The following is a 14,815-nucleotide window of genomic DNA, read 5'->3' on the forward strand; positions in this document are numbered from 1 at the left end:
TTCCCTCCCCTTTCACCATCACTGTCCCTACATGTAAAGTACCTATGAAAAGTATTCATGCTGCTTTAAACTTTTCATGTTTTAATGTTTTACAACTTTGAATGACAGTGGATTGAATTTGGCATTTGTTTTACTGATCAAGAGAAAAAGACTTTTGTGTCAAAGTGAAAATAGATCTCCACAAAGTGCTTTAAATTAATTACAGATATAAAACACAAAATAATTGACTGTATAAATATTCACCCCCAAATCATCACTGGTACAGCCAAGTAGTTTTAGGAATTACATTATCAGTTAAGTGGAGGTCTCTGTGTGAGTCAAGGTGTTTCAATTGATTGTAGTAAAAATACACGATTGTTTGTAGTCAGTATTCTGGGAGAAACTACACCATAAAAACAAATTAACACTCTGAGCAGCTCTGCAAAAAGGTAATTGAAAAACACAATTCAGGAGATGGATACAAGAAAATTTTCAAGTCACTGAATATCCCTTGGAGTACAGTTAAGTCACTCATCCTGAAATGGAAAGAATATGGCAGAGCTGTAAATCTGCCAGGATCAGGCCATCCTCAGAAACTGAGTGACTGTGCAAGAAGGGGACGAGTGAGGGAGGCCACCAAGAGACCTATGCTAACTCTAGAGAAATCACAATCTTCAGTGGCTGAGATGGGAGAGACTGTGTATACAACAACTGTTGCCCAGATGCATCACCTGTCAGAGCTTTATGGGAGAGTGGCAAAGAGAAAGCCATTGTTGAAAAAAGCTCTCATGAAATCTCACCTGGGGTTTGCCAGAAGACTCTGAAGTCAACTGGAAGAAGGTTCTATAGTCTGATGAAACAAAATTGACCATTTTGGCCATCAGATTAAACACTAAGCTTGGCGCAAGACAAACACCGCACAGCATCAAAAACACACCATCCCAGCATGGTGAGGCTGCATCTTGCTGTGGGGCTGTTTCACTGCAGCAGGCCCTGAAAGGCTCATAAAAGTAGAGGGTAAAATGAATGCAGCCTAATACAGTGAAATCTTGGAGGAAAACCTAATTCAGTCTGCAAGTGAACTGTGACTTAGGAGAAAATTCATTTTCCAGCAGGAGAATGACTGCAAGTATAAAATCAAAACTACACAGGATTGACTTAAAACCAAAGTTAATGTCCTGGAGTGGCCAAGTCAGAGTCCAGACCTCAATCCAATTGAGAATTTGTAACTGGACTTGAAAAGATCTGTTCACTCATGAACCGCATGCAATCTGCCAGAGCTTCAGCAGTTTTGTAAAGAAAAATGGGGAAAATTTTCAGTGTCCAGATGTGCAAAGCGGATAGAGACCTATCCATACAGAGCCAACGGTAATTACTAACAAAGGTGCATCAACTTGACTTGAAGGAGGTGAATACCAATGCAATTAAATTATTTTGTGTTTTATATTTGCAATTAATTAGATCACTTTGGAAAGATCTGTTTTTCACTTTGACACCAGAGAGTCCATTCTGCTGATCAGTGTGGGAAAATAAAGCCAAATTAAATCCACTGTGAATCAATGTTGCAAAACAATAAACATGAAAACCTCCAAAGGAGACTGAATACTTTTGATGGCACTGTATCCACTCCTTCACCAGCACGTTATGAACAAATCCACCCTGCTCCTTTCCATTTTGTTGATTCCATGTGGAACATTAAACATGTAGGAATGTCAGATTCCCAGTCCAAGTCTCTGTAACCATGTCCCTGCAATAGCTGGTAGATCAAACATATTTGTCAGTACACAATATGGAACAGATGGCAACCTGCCCTTCAGTCCACAATATCTGCACCAATCATAACAATGCTGAGACTTTATAAAGGACTGGTGAGGTCTCACTGGAGTATTGTGAGCATTTGTGGGCCCTTTATCTTAGGAAGGATGAGCTGAAACTGGATGCATTTCAAAGGAGATTCTCAAAATTGCCTCCAGGATGAAACAGTTGGGCATATGAAGAGCGTTTGATTGCTCTGGGCCTGTACTCACTGGAATTTAGGTCAATGAGGGCTGACCTAATTGAAACCTATCTAATGGTGAAAGGCCTTGATAAAGTGGATGTGCAGAGGATGGGAGTGTCTGAGACCAGAGGACACAGCCTCAGAATAGAGCACCATCCTCGTAGAACGTGGAGATGAGGAATTTCTTTAGCCAGAGAGTGGTGAATCTGTGGAATTTGTTGCCTCGGGCAGCTGTGGAGCCAAAACTTTATGTATATTTAAGGCAGAGGTTGGTAGATTCTTGATTGGTCAGATCATGAAGGGTTACGGGGAGAAGGCAGGAGATTGGGGCTTTGAGGGAAAATGGATTAGCCATGATGAAATGACGGAGCAGATTTAATGGGCCTAATGGCCTAATTCTGATCCTATATCTTAGAGTCTGTATCACCTCCTCAGAAACCTCAATCAGCTTTATCAAGTGTGATCTGCCTGCACAAAGCCATGCTGATTGTCCCTAAGCAGGCCGTGCCTTTCCAAATGAGCATAAACCCTGTACCTCAATATCCTCCCCAGTAGCTTCTCCACCACTGAAATGAGGCTGCCTTGCCTATAGATCCCTAGATTCTTGTTATTTCCTTTCTTGATCAAAGCTGCAACATTTGCTACACTCCAGTACTGAGGGACCTCATATGTTGCAATTGAGGACACAGACAGACAGACATACTTTATTAATCCCGAGGGAAACTGGGTTTTGTTACAGTCGCACCAACCAGGAATAGTGTAGAAATATAGCAATATAAACCATAAATAATTAAATAATAATAAGTAAATTATGCCAAATGGAAATAAGTCCAGGACCAGCGTATTGGCTCAGGGTGTCTGACACTCCGAGGGACGAGTTGTAAAGTTTGATGGCCACAGGGAGGAATGACTTCCTATGACGCTCAGTGTTGCATCTCGGTGGAATGAGTCTCTGGCTGAATATACTCCTGTGCCTAACCAGTACATTGTGCATTGGATGGGAGACATTGTCCAAGATGGCATGCAACTTGGACAGCATCTTCTTTTCATACACCACCTTCAGAGAGTCCAGTTCCACCCCCACAACATCACTGGCCTTACGAATGAGTTTGTTGATTCTGTTGGTGTCTGCTACCCTCAACCTGCTGCCCCAGCACACAACAGCAAACGTGATAGCACTGGCCACCACAGACTCGTGGAACATCCTCAGCATCGTCTGGCAGATGTTAAAGGACCTCAGTCTCCTTAGGAAATAGAGACGGCTCTGACCCTCTATAACTGTGGCCTAACCATAGGCCGGAGCTGCCCTAGAACAAGTCTCTCCAGGGTCTTCATGATGTGGGAGGTCAATGCCACCGGTCTGTAGTCATTGGAGCCACTGGGGCACGGCGTCTTCAGTACAGGGACGAGGCAGGACATCTTCCATAGCACAGGAACCCTCTGGAGACTCAGGCTCAGGTTGAAGACATGGTGAAGTACTCCACATAGCTGGGGGGCACAGGCTTTGAGCACCCTGGGGCTGACACCATCCGGGCCTGCAGCCTTGCTTGGGTGGAGACGTTTCAGCTGTCTTCTCACCTGTTCAGCTGTGAAGCCCACCGTGGTGGTTTCAGGTGGGGGAGGGGTGTAGTCCTGAGAGCAGGGTGGGGGGCTGTGAGGAGGGGTAGGAGGGGAGAGTGGAGTATGTGTTGGTTGGGGGCCGACAACAGATGAATCATGTGGGGGATGGGCAGGGGCCACAGTGTCAAATCTGTTGAAGAACAGGTTAAGTTTGTTGTCCCTGGCCACACTGCCTTCAGCTCCTCTGTTGCTAGTTTGCCAGAACCCAGTGATGGTCCTCATCCCACTCCAGACCTCTCTCATGTTGTTCTGCTGGAGTTTCCACTCAAGCGTCCTGACGAAGGGTCTCGGTCCAAAACGTCGACAGTGATTCTTCCTATAGATGCTGCCTGGCCTGCTGTGTTCCACCAGCATTTTGTGTGTGTTTGAATTTCCAGCATCTGCAGATTTCCTCGTGCTTCCTCCTACACCTGTCTTTAGCCTCCCTGATCTTGGCTTTCAGGTCCCTCTGAATTGTCCTCAACTCCTCCCTATTTCCATCCCTAAATGCCCTCTTTTTAGCGTTCAGGTTGTCCTTAATGTCCTTTGTTACCCATGACTTGTTATTTGAATAACGAAGGACAGTTCTTGCTGGAACATTGCAGTCCACACAGAAGCTGATGTAACCAGTGATGCACTCTGTGAGCCCATCAATGTCCTCTCCATGAAAAATGTCACCTGATCTTAACAGCGTATTTAGTGACGTTGTTGAAGTTATCAATCACATCAAAGTAAAAGCCCTTAACTCACGTCTGTTTGAGCAGCTTTGTGAAGAAATGGATACAGAGCACAAACGCCTTCTCTTTCACACTGAAGTCAGGTGGCTATCAAGATGGAGAGCCCTGGCCAAGGTTTTTGAGTTAAGAGAGCAGCTACAGAGATTTATTTCAGGAAAAACGTCACCACTGGCAGCACACTTGACGAGGAGTGGATAGCAAAACTCGCTTATCTGTGTGACATCTTCAACCTGCTCAATGAACTCAATTTGTCACTTCAGGGGAGAATGACAACTATCCAATTCAGCGCGGGAAGATCAACTCCTCGAGCTTGCAAATGACGATGGGCTGAAAAATATGTTTGACATAACATCTCTGCCGGCATTCTGGATCAAAGTCAAGGCTGAATATCCCGAGATAGCCACGAAAGCACTGAAAACGTTGCTTCCGTTTCCAACATCATATCTCTGTGAAGCGGGGTTTTCTGCAACGAATGCAACAAAAACTAAATTGCGGAATAGTCTGGATATAAGGAGCAAACACGAGGAAATCTGCAGATGCTGGAAATTCAAACACACACAAAATGCTGGTAGAACACAGCAGGCCAGGCAGCATCTATAGGAAGAAGCACTGTCGACGTTTCAGGCCGAGACCCTTCGTCAGGACATAAGGAACCCCCTTTAAGTATTGCTGTCTCCCATCACACCTCGATGAGACCGCCTTATTGCAGGGAAACAAGCCCTGGGCTCTTACTGATTCACCAATATTGGTGTGTTGCAATGATTTTATATGCTCATACGAGGAAAATATGTGCTGTGTGTTTAATATCCAAATGTTACTTAACATGTTATGATGCTATTGACTTATAAGTGCCCTATAATTGACTTATCACTATATGCATGGGAGGAAAATATGCACTGTGTGTTTAATATTAAATTCTTTAGATAAACCCTTTTAGAAACAAAATTGAGTGTATTAATTAGCCACTTATAAGTGACTTATAGTTTCACCTGTATTCTGGTATATATTAACAAACCTCCCCCCCGCCAGCCGGTCCGCAAGAATATTGTCAATATTAAATGGGTCCGCGGTGCAAAAAAAGTTGGGGACCCCGACATAGATCCTTGTCAAATCCCCAGCAATCTGCTCACTTGCTTCCTTCACTATTGTAGGATATATGTGTTCAGTTCTTGGAGTCTTATCCATCTTATTGCTTTTCAGACGTCCCAGCACAGCCTGCTCCTTAATCTCAACACGTCTCTGCACATTAGCATGTCTCACATTGTTTTCATTGACATTCAATTCCTTCTCCTCGGTAAATATTGACACAACGGACTCATTTAGTACCTCAGCCACTTCATCTAACTTCAACCACATCATTCCTCCTTTAATCTTGAGTGGACCTTTCCAGTCTCTGGTTATCCCTGTTTAACTAATATAAATCAAAAGGCCTTGGGATTATCTGTGATCCCACTCCACAAGGACAGTTTGAGGCTCCATTTGGCCTTTCCTATCACCAGCTTTAGCATTTCCCCGCTGTCTTTATATTCCAAAGATACCCAGTCTGATTTTAGCTTCTTAAACCTTCCATATACTTCTGACTAAATTCAGGATCTCTCCATTCATCCAAAGTTCCCTTACCTTACCATCCTTGTCCTTAATCCTTACAGGAACATGCTGATCCTGAACTCTGATCTGATGGTCTTTAAACAACTCCCACATGTCAGATGTGGACTTGTCTGACAGTGGCTGCTCCCAATCAATGCCCCTTGGCTTCTGTCTTACTCATAACTAACGAACAAAATAAATTGTGATCGTCAGCTGGCCTGGCTTGTTTCCCTGAACTAATTCCCGTCTGTTCTCGCCTCTGGTGGGGCTCTGTACATAATGTTTCAAACACTCCTCGGAATCGCTGAAGAAATCTTGAGCATCTAAGCATTGAGCAAGATGCAGTCAATTCTAGGGAAGATAAAGTCCCCCACTATGACAGTTCTGTTCTGCACCTCTCCATAAACATAAACCTTTGTGTTCCTCCACCTCCCGGTGGTTATTGGGGGTCAATACTATAATCCAATCCGTGTGACTGTAGATTGCCTCTGTAAGTGAGCCCTCCAGTTTGCTGTGACATTCCCAGTGGGGTAACCTCTGCATCTTATAACCCCCCCTCCCCCCCACTCACATGTAAAACAATGAAACCTAGAGATGTTGAGCTCCTCTCCTTGGACCCATCTCACCTTTCCCTCGGGACCTCAATGATCCTCGTACCTAAAGCCCTCACCCACCTCACACTAGCTCCTCAGCCACCACTTTACCTCGGCTTTAGAAGGCGCCAAGGCGAGGTCTGTATATCCTTCTATCTGCCTATGTATCCTGTTCCTTTATGTGACCGGACTTTCATTTCCCTCGCGACCCAGAGGAACAATTGTTCTAATGAATTAACCCTCTCATCACTGGAAGTGACTGCACCCTCGCCCACCAACTGCTGTGTGTGAGGACGCTCGCACTGGTCATGGGGCCGGGGAGGGACAGACTGAGGTCCTCGGGGATTTGCGGAATGGAAAACCACTTCCTGGTAATTTAAAGCAGGAGAATCAGCAAATTTCCAGAAATCTTCCAGTCTGTACATGTTTCATGCCATCTTGGACAATGTCTCCAATCCACTCCATAATGTACTGGTTAGGCACAGGAGTACATTCAGCCAGAGACTCATTCCACCGAGATGTAACACTGAGCGTCATAGGAAGTCATTCCTGCCTGTTGCCATCAAACTTTACAACTCCTCCCTCGGAGTGTCGGACAACCTGAGCCAATAGGCTGGTCCTGGACTTATTTCCACTTGGCATAATTTACTTATTATTATTGAATTATTTATGGTTTTATATTGCTATATTTCTACACTATTCTTGGTTGGTGCGACTGTAACGAAACCCAATTTCCCCCGGGATCAATAAAGTATGTTTCTCTGTCTGTCTCGAGTGGATGTGGAGGGGATGTTTCCTATAGTGGGGGAGTTTAGGATCAGAGGACACAGATAGAGTGGGTGTGGAGAAGATGTTTCCTATAGTGGGGAAGTCTAGGATCAGAGGACACAAATAGAGCTGGAGCGCTTTGTGTCGGATAAACCGTTGGAAATTGGCGGGTGTGGTAAAGTGAAGGCGGAGCTGGACGATGAGAGGCCGCTCTCGGCTCTGTCCGTCACTCTGACTCTGTCTCCTCCCCTCCCCGCCTCTGTCTCTCTGCGCGTTTCTCGGGCAGGTCGGGGCGCTGTGTATAAAAGGAGACAGCAGCAGTCGGTTTGTCACTGAGCAGCGACCTGAGTGAATCAGTATAATGTCCGGCAGAGGGAAAGGAGGCAAAGGACTGGGCAAAGGCGGAGCCAAGCGGCACCGTAAAGTGCTCCGTGATAACATCCAGGGCATCACCAAACCGGCCATCCGCCGTCTGGCTCGCCGTGGCGGCGTCAAGCGGATCTCGGGTCTGATCTACGAGGAGACCCGCGGGGTGCTGAAGGTTTTCCTGGAGAATGTGATCCGGGATGCGGTCACCTACACTGAACACGCCAAGCGCAAGACGGTCACTGCCATGGATGTGGTGTACGCTCTGAAACGCCAGGGCCGCACTCTCTATGGCTTCGGCGGCTGAAAAACTCCCACTTCCTCCCGAGAACACAAAGGCTCTTCTAAGAGCCACCCACCGCCTCACAGAGGGAGCCGTGTCCATAAGATTTTAATTATTTTTTATCAATATATTCATCTGGTTCCATTTGAAATAGGTTAATCATTCCGCTTCAAATATATATAGCTACGATTGTACCTTTCCAGGCGGTGATTACCGTAAATGCTGGATGCATTTATATCGATCTTAATCATTCTGTCCATCTCGGACAGAAATCAGTTCACTCGTTTAGAGAGTCGATTCCGTAATCATGCATTCAAATCTTAACTGAGGGAATTAGATATTAAATGAAACTGAAAATCCATGATCTGTGATAGAATTAATTTAAATAAAAAGTTATCAAGCTGGGTGCTCTGAAATTGGCGGGCGGTTCGAAATTAATCGGGCGCCAATCACAGTGCATTCTGATTGGATGAAGTCCGACCGCCAGCTAACAATTTCCCATTTTGTCGAAAATTGTTATTCGCCGCCAGCCTGCATGAAATCAATAAACCAATCGCAGCAACTAGATCCTTTAATAGACAGTTGGTGTTCAGCCAATCATAAGCGGTGGGACGGCCCTTCCCAGCTGTATAAAAGCCTGTCCTGGAGCCCGTTTCGTCTATCTTGTTCCGGTATTTCAGCCTGTGTTCTCACTCCCGAAGCAGAATGGCCCGCACCAAGCAGACAGCGCGCAAATCGACTGGCGGAAAAGCTCCTCGCAAACAGTTGGCGACCAAAGCGGCGCGGAAGAGCGCTCCTGCCACCGGCGGAGTGAAGAAGCCTCATCGCTACCGGCCCGGCACCGTGGCTCTGAGGGAGATCCGGCGCTACCAGAAATCCACCGAGCTGCTCATCCGCAAACTTCCCTTCCAGCGCCTAGTGCGGGAGATCGCTCAGGACTTCAAAACCGATCTGCGTTTCCAGAGCTCGGCCGTCATGGCCCTGCAGGAGGCAAGTGAGGCTTACCTGGTCGGACTCTTTGAGGATACTAACCTGTGCGCTATCCACGCCAAGCGAGTCACCATTATGCCCAAGGACATCCAGTTGGCCCGCCGCATCCGCGGGGAGCGCGCCTAAGCCCAGTCTACACACCGAACACCAGAAAAGGCTCTTTTAAGAGCCACTACCACGGCAAAGGAAAGGGCTGTAGCTTGCTGTTCATTATTGTAGTAGCGATCTGCCTTCCCGATCGGTTTTGCTCTAATTGACCCCGAGCATCAGTTCTGTGCAGACAGGGTAATTCAGCAAGGAACAGGAGATAATAGACAATGGACAGTAGGTGCAGGAGTAGGCCATTCGGCCCTTCTAGCCAGCTCCGCCATTCACTGTGATCATGGCTGATCATACACGATCAGTACCCGGTCCCTGCCCTCTCCCCATATCCCGTGACCCCGCTATCTATAAGAGCTCTAACTAACTCTCTTGAATGCATCCAGAGATTAACGCGCTTCCATCCCTGTCAGGGTCTCATCTGGCCCTTCACTTCTCCCACAAACCTGTCATGTACAGCTGGTGCGGCTGTTACCGTTTTGTTTGCTTTGGACATGGGGATACGTTCGTGCCCGCTGTGCTTGGAGTGGGAGCATGCCGACGCGAGGGGTACAGTGGGGGATTTCGGGGGGTGGTGACTACCAGGAAATAGTGATTTTTTACATTAGATTTCACTCTCTTGTACATTTTTGGTATTGGTGTTTTGTGTAAATTAATTATGTAGTTTTGTAGCTGGGGCCTGAATGAAGGTCAGTCGGCAATGCCACCGGGTAGTTTATCACATATCCTCCCGCTGCAGTCCATCCCCAGAGACGGATCCCTCTCTCAACACGCCCCCTCCCCTCTCGCGTAGCTTTCAGCAGTTCCCAATCAACTCAGCTGAATCTCCGCTGGTGTCAATGTCTCAGTCACTCTCTCCCGGATCGGAGAAGGAATTGGGCCTGAAACTGCCCACATCCCATATCTCTCAATCTCAGCTCGGGCATCCACGTCTCATTTCAGACACTGAGACGGCACGGCCGCACCAAATGTCAGAGGTACCGGTAATCTCGGGTTCCATGTGAGAAGTTCCCCCGGAAAACTCAATCGGACCCGACGCGGGAATCACAACACTCTGAATCAGCTCTTTTCTGAGATGTGGGTGGCTCTGAGAAGAGCCGTTGGGTTCAGATACACACAAATGGTGTATTCTTAATTCACTTTTTGACTGCTGTCTTCTTGGGTTTCGCGGATTTCGACTTCGTCTTCTTGGCCGCCTTCGTCTTCGGGGCTGCGGCTTTCTTGGGGCTCTTGGGCTTCGGCGCCGCTTTCTTCGCCGCGAGTTTCTTTGCCGCTGGTTTCTTAGCTGCCGCTTTCTTAGCCGCTGGTTTCTTAGCTGCTGGTTTCTTAGCTGCCGCTTTCTTAGCTGTTGGTTTCTTACCTCCCACTTTCTTAGCCGCTGGTTTCTTGGCGCCAAGCTTCTTGCTGGGAGATTTCTTGGTGGCAGATTTCTTTGCCGCTGGCTTCTTCGCTTTCTTCACCACCTTCACGGCAGTTTTTCCTTTACCGGATTTAAAGGATCCCGAAATACCCGAGCCCTTGGCCTGAACCAAGGAGCCGCTTTCCACTTTCCTCTTGATGCTCATTTTGATCTGGGGGCGAAGTTTCACCACATCGACACCGCTGCCGGCCAGAGCCTTAATGATGGCCGTACCGGACATACCCTTCCTATCGTGACAACCCGCCACGATCTTATCGATCTGTTCGCCCAGCGAGGGACCGGTTGGTTTGCTCCGGGCAGCCGCCTTCTTCTTGGGAGTCTTCTTTGCGGCGGCGGGTGCGGCTGGAGGAGCCGTTTCGGCGGGTGCTGTCTCAGTCATGTCGGCGACTCTGATAAATCCTTCTCACAATCAGAACTGAATGAGAAATGAAGCGAAAGGCGGCGGCACAGAGCAATTTAAAGGCAGCGAGCGGACGGGGCGGAGACATCCTGCTGTCAGCTCCCGGCGGCTTCATTTTTCTGTGTTTCTCTCTCCTCAAAAACTCGCCGATTCCAATTCAAATCGGACGCTGCGGAGACTCGGACTAGTTCCTGTCTGTCCCTGAGACCGGAATGTTCGCTGGAAAGAAAGTTTAATCGGGATTAAAGGCAGCGCTTTCTATTTTAACCCGTTTCCTTACTGCATTGCCCGCGTTCTCTCTCCCGATCGTTGACCTGTTCTCTGTTTTATGGCTGAAATATTTAATCGAATTAAAACTTTGCGGTTAATTCCCTCTTCGGGACTGAGCTGGGGAGTGGGGCGCTTCCGTAACAGAAAAATCTTTTCATTTTCTACAGGAGGCGCTGAGAAATCCTACGATGTGTTCGGACCCACAAACACAGTGACACTGGTCTAAGCCGCCCGCCCCTTTAACTCACTCTCTCTGACACAATACACACTCAATGCTGGCGGAAATCAGCAAGTCAGGCAGCATCAATGGTGGGAATAAACAGCAGACATTTCGGGCTGAGACCCTTCATCAGGACTCTGGTGGGAGATGCTGCCTGACTAGCTGGGTTCCTCCAGCATTTTGTCCGCGTTGTTCGCCATTCCCAGAATCTCTTGGCGTTCTCATGACACAATGTTCACATCTGCACCTTCATCGCATTGTACTGCTGTCAAAATAAAATGACAGATTCCTTGTCATATAAAACGGTGATCAATGATTCTGATTCCAAGGAATAAAGGACAACGGACATTGTCTGACCAACCTCTCTGTGTAACTGAGAACCTCAGATCCGGGAAACATCGTTGGAAATCTTTTCTACACTCTCCCCAGTTTAACCCCGTTTCCTAAAACGGTGACAAGAGCTGTACACAGTCCAAGTGTGGCCTCCAGTCACTTACACAACTGTAACATAATATCGCAACTGATATACTCAGTCCCCTGACTAATGAAGACCAGCATGTTAAACCCGCTCTTCACCACCCTGTCTACCAGTGACACCACTTTCAATGAACTGTGTGTGAGAGATTTACCCCTAAATCTCTCCGGCCCATTACACTCCCTAATGACCGATCATTCACAGTGTAAGTTCTACACTGGTTTGACTTTGTGTGCAGTTTTGGTCAACAAATTTGAGGAAGGACATTCTTGCTATTGAGGGAGTGCAGCGTAGGTTCACAAGGTTAATTCCCGGAATGGCGGGACTGTCATATGTTGAAAGATTGGAGCGACTGGGCTTGTATACACTGGAATTTAGAAGGATGAGAGGGGATCTGATTGAAACATATAAGATTATTAAGGGATTGGACACACTGAAGGCAGGAAGCATGTTCCCGCTGATGGGTGAGTCCAGAACTAGAGGCCACAGTTTAAGAATAAGTGGTAGGCCATTTAGAACAGAGATGCGGAAAAACTTTTTCACCCAGAGAGTGGTCGATAGATGGAATGCTCTGCCCCAGAAGGCAGTGGAGGCCAAGTCTCTGGATGCTTTCAAGAGAGAGTGAGATAGAGCTCTTATAGATAGCGGTGTCAAGGCATATGGGAAGAGGGCAGGAATGGGGTACTGATTATGTATGATCAGCCATGATCACAGTGAATGGCGGTGCTGGCCAGAAGGGCCGAATGGCCTACTCCTGCTCCTACTCTCTATTGTCTATTGCAATGTGCACTGCCTCACCATTGAAATGCATTTATCACGCTGTGCTAAATTATCAAGATTGCCCAGTTAAATAAGAAATACAGAATAAACTAAACAGTGTAAAAGAGGATCAGGGAGGGATGTGATTCCGAAGGTGAGAATGGGAAACCTGAAACCTGATCCATTCTTGCCTCTTTTACTCTTTAACTACCTGAAAGAAATCCTTATTCCCCTTTATACTATTGGCCAGTTACTTTAATAATTTATCTGTTATCTCCATATTACTATTTTAGTTACCTTCTGTTCTTTTTAAGTTCTTTAGCTTCCCACTAACTTTTGTGATATTCTCTGCTCTCTCATGTTCCTTTATGCTGCCTTTGTCTTCCGTTGTTGCTGATGGTTGCCTCATTCTCCCTTTCAAATATTGTTTCTGCTGAGGGATGAACTGATCCTGCATCTGTCAAATTACTCCTGGAAACTCAAGCTTTTCATACAAAGGTAATCTGGTTAATGCTGGGGAAGTCAAAATGCCCGACTGCTGTAAGCCTGTTCCCATTACACCTCTGTGTGATTTACCAACATGTCTGCTCCACAATACCTGAGCCTATTGGGAGGCCAGCAGTGTAATCCCATCAAAATCACCATTCATCATTTTATTTAAAACCTCTACTTACAAGACCTCATCAAATCCCTCACTTATTACTGTAGTGTTGGTCTCCCTAATCAAACATGCAACATCCCCCCACCTGTCAGGTAGCCTTTAAATGTTTCACCATCACCTTAAACAATTGTCTTGTAAATTTATGCTTCCCTACCCTGACACAAAGAGTGATTGCCTAATTATTTTGGAAACCTTTGGATGGTCACCAGACAGCTCCTTAATCTCTCTGGTGAGAAAGAGAGTCCCAGTCTGTCCAAACATCTGCCAATAATTCAAATCCTCCAGTGTCAGTTACACTCTCATCAAACTTCCCTCCACACTTTCCAGCTTCATGACATCCTTCCTGTAGCTGGGTGACTAGAACTTTGCACAATACAGTGCAATCTCACTTTGATGATTACAGTTGTCATATGACATCCCAAATCCTGTAACTCAGTTCCCTGACCAATGAAGACAAATAGGCCAAACATCATCTTCACCATCCTGACTACCTGTGTTGTCATTTTCAGTCAATGATGTTCCTGTATTCCATGGACACTCTGTCTGCAATACTCTCCAAGGAACAAGAATTTACTGTGCAGGTCCTTCCCTGGTTGGATTTCTCAAAATGCAAGGGCTCACACTTGTCCACTTCAACATTCATCTGCCATTCTTTGGCCGACTTCCCCAGGTCATCTCGATCCCATTGTACTCTCAAAGAATCTTCACTGTCTACTCTACCAACAACATTGCTGTCATCTGCAACCTCACTAATTGCATTCACAACAATGTCAGAGGAACTGTTCACATCGATGACAAATGACAGTACCAGAACCAATCCCTGTGAACGTCACTGGTCAGAGGCCTCCAACCTGAATGACAAGCTGCCACGAACACCCTCTGTCTCCTTCCACCAAGACAATTTTGTGACACTGACATTAGGCAGAAACTTGTCTGGCATCCTTTCTGCTACAAATGTGTAATACAGAGGAAATAAAGAATAAAGAAAAACATATCTTCCTACAGCCTACACCTCTCAGAAGTGCCGAAGCCTCAACTCCCCACTCCAATTTTTGGCCCACTCATTGAATGTCCGCTCTGTTAAAATCTAACTTCTTTTTATTGGATCTTGGTAAGTGCATAACTATGCACAATCAAACGCCAAATGCCCATGTTCACTTCATTTAAACTCCCTCTGCCTTTGCATAATCATATGACTGTGGCACACAAAATTGTGAAATGCAGGAAACCAAAGTACATGCCTGCACTGTTCCACAAGGCCACAAATGATAAAACAAACAAAACACGTATAACAAACACTAGAATCCCTAACTGAGAGGAATGGAGATGCTGGATGACCAAAAAGATTTAAAGAGAAGCAAGATAAATGTTAATAAAATCAGGGAATTGGGATTGACATACAAGAGGCAGATCAGCCTTTGCATGGAATTGTGGGTGAGGGACTAAGAGAGAACACACTGGAGGCTTCATCCAGTGAGACAGTGTGAATAGAGCTCAGGATAAGAGAGGTGCATTCACTGACGGAGTTGTGCTACAGGCCTCCCAAATGCCAGCAGGAGGTAAAGAAACTGAAACGTAGCAGGGAATGAAAGATGTAAAAGCAACAGGGT

General features: G+C 46.3%; 3 protein-coding genes across 3 annotated transcripts; 2 read left to right on the top strand and 1 right to left on the bottom strand.

Annotated features, from left to right (window-relative positions):
• The first annotated feature begins 7,623 nt into the window (after positions 1-7,623).
• LOC140717859 (histone H4) lies at positions 7,624-7,935 on the top strand. The gene has a single exon (XM_073031580.1). The coding sequence runs from the start codon at positions 7,624-7,626 to the stop codon at positions 7,933-7,935; it is 312 nt and encodes a 103-aa protein (XP_072887681.1).
• Positions 7,936-8,576: 641 nt separating this feature from the next.
• Positions 8,577-9,050, top strand: LOC140717558 (histone H3). The gene has a single exon (XM_073031132.1). It carries the CDS (start codon positions 8,617-8,619, stop codon positions 9,025-9,027), a length of 411 nt encoding a protein of 136 aa, XP_072887233.1. The 5' UTR covers positions 8,577-8,616; the 3' UTR covers positions 9,028-9,050.
• A 1,086-nt stretch (positions 9,051-10,136) lies between these two features.
• LOC140717559 (histone H1-like) lies at positions 10,137-10,845 on the bottom strand. Its single transcript, XM_073031133.1, has one exon. It carries the CDS (start codon positions 10,797-10,799, stop codon positions 10,137-10,139), a length of 663 nt encoding a protein of 220 aa, XP_072887234.1. The 5' UTR covers positions 10,800-10,845.
• Between the last annotated feature and the right edge of the window lie 3,970 nt (positions 10,846-14,815).

This window comes from Hemitrygon akajei, chromosome 28, assembly GCF_048418815.1.
Source record: "Hemitrygon akajei chromosome 28, sHemAka1.3, whole genome shotgun sequence".
Taxonomy (NCBI): domain Eukaryota; kingdom Metazoa; phylum Chordata; class Chondrichthyes; order Myliobatiformes; family Dasyatidae; genus Hemitrygon; species Hemitrygon akajei.

Bases quoted from the DNA above. Each gene is read 5' to 3' on its own strand.
- LOC140717859 (XM_073031580.1), top strand. From the start codon at position 7,624: ATGTCCGGCAGAGGGAAAGGAGGCAAAGGACTGGGCAAAGGCGGAGCC.
- LOC140717558 (XM_073031132.1), top strand. From the start codon at position 8,617: ATGGCCCGCACCAAGCAGACAGCGCGCAAATCGACTGGCGGAAAAGCT.
- LOC140717559 (XM_073031133.1), bottom strand. From the start codon at position 10,799: ATGACTGAGACAGCACCCGCCGAAACGGCTCCTCCAGCCGCACCCGCC.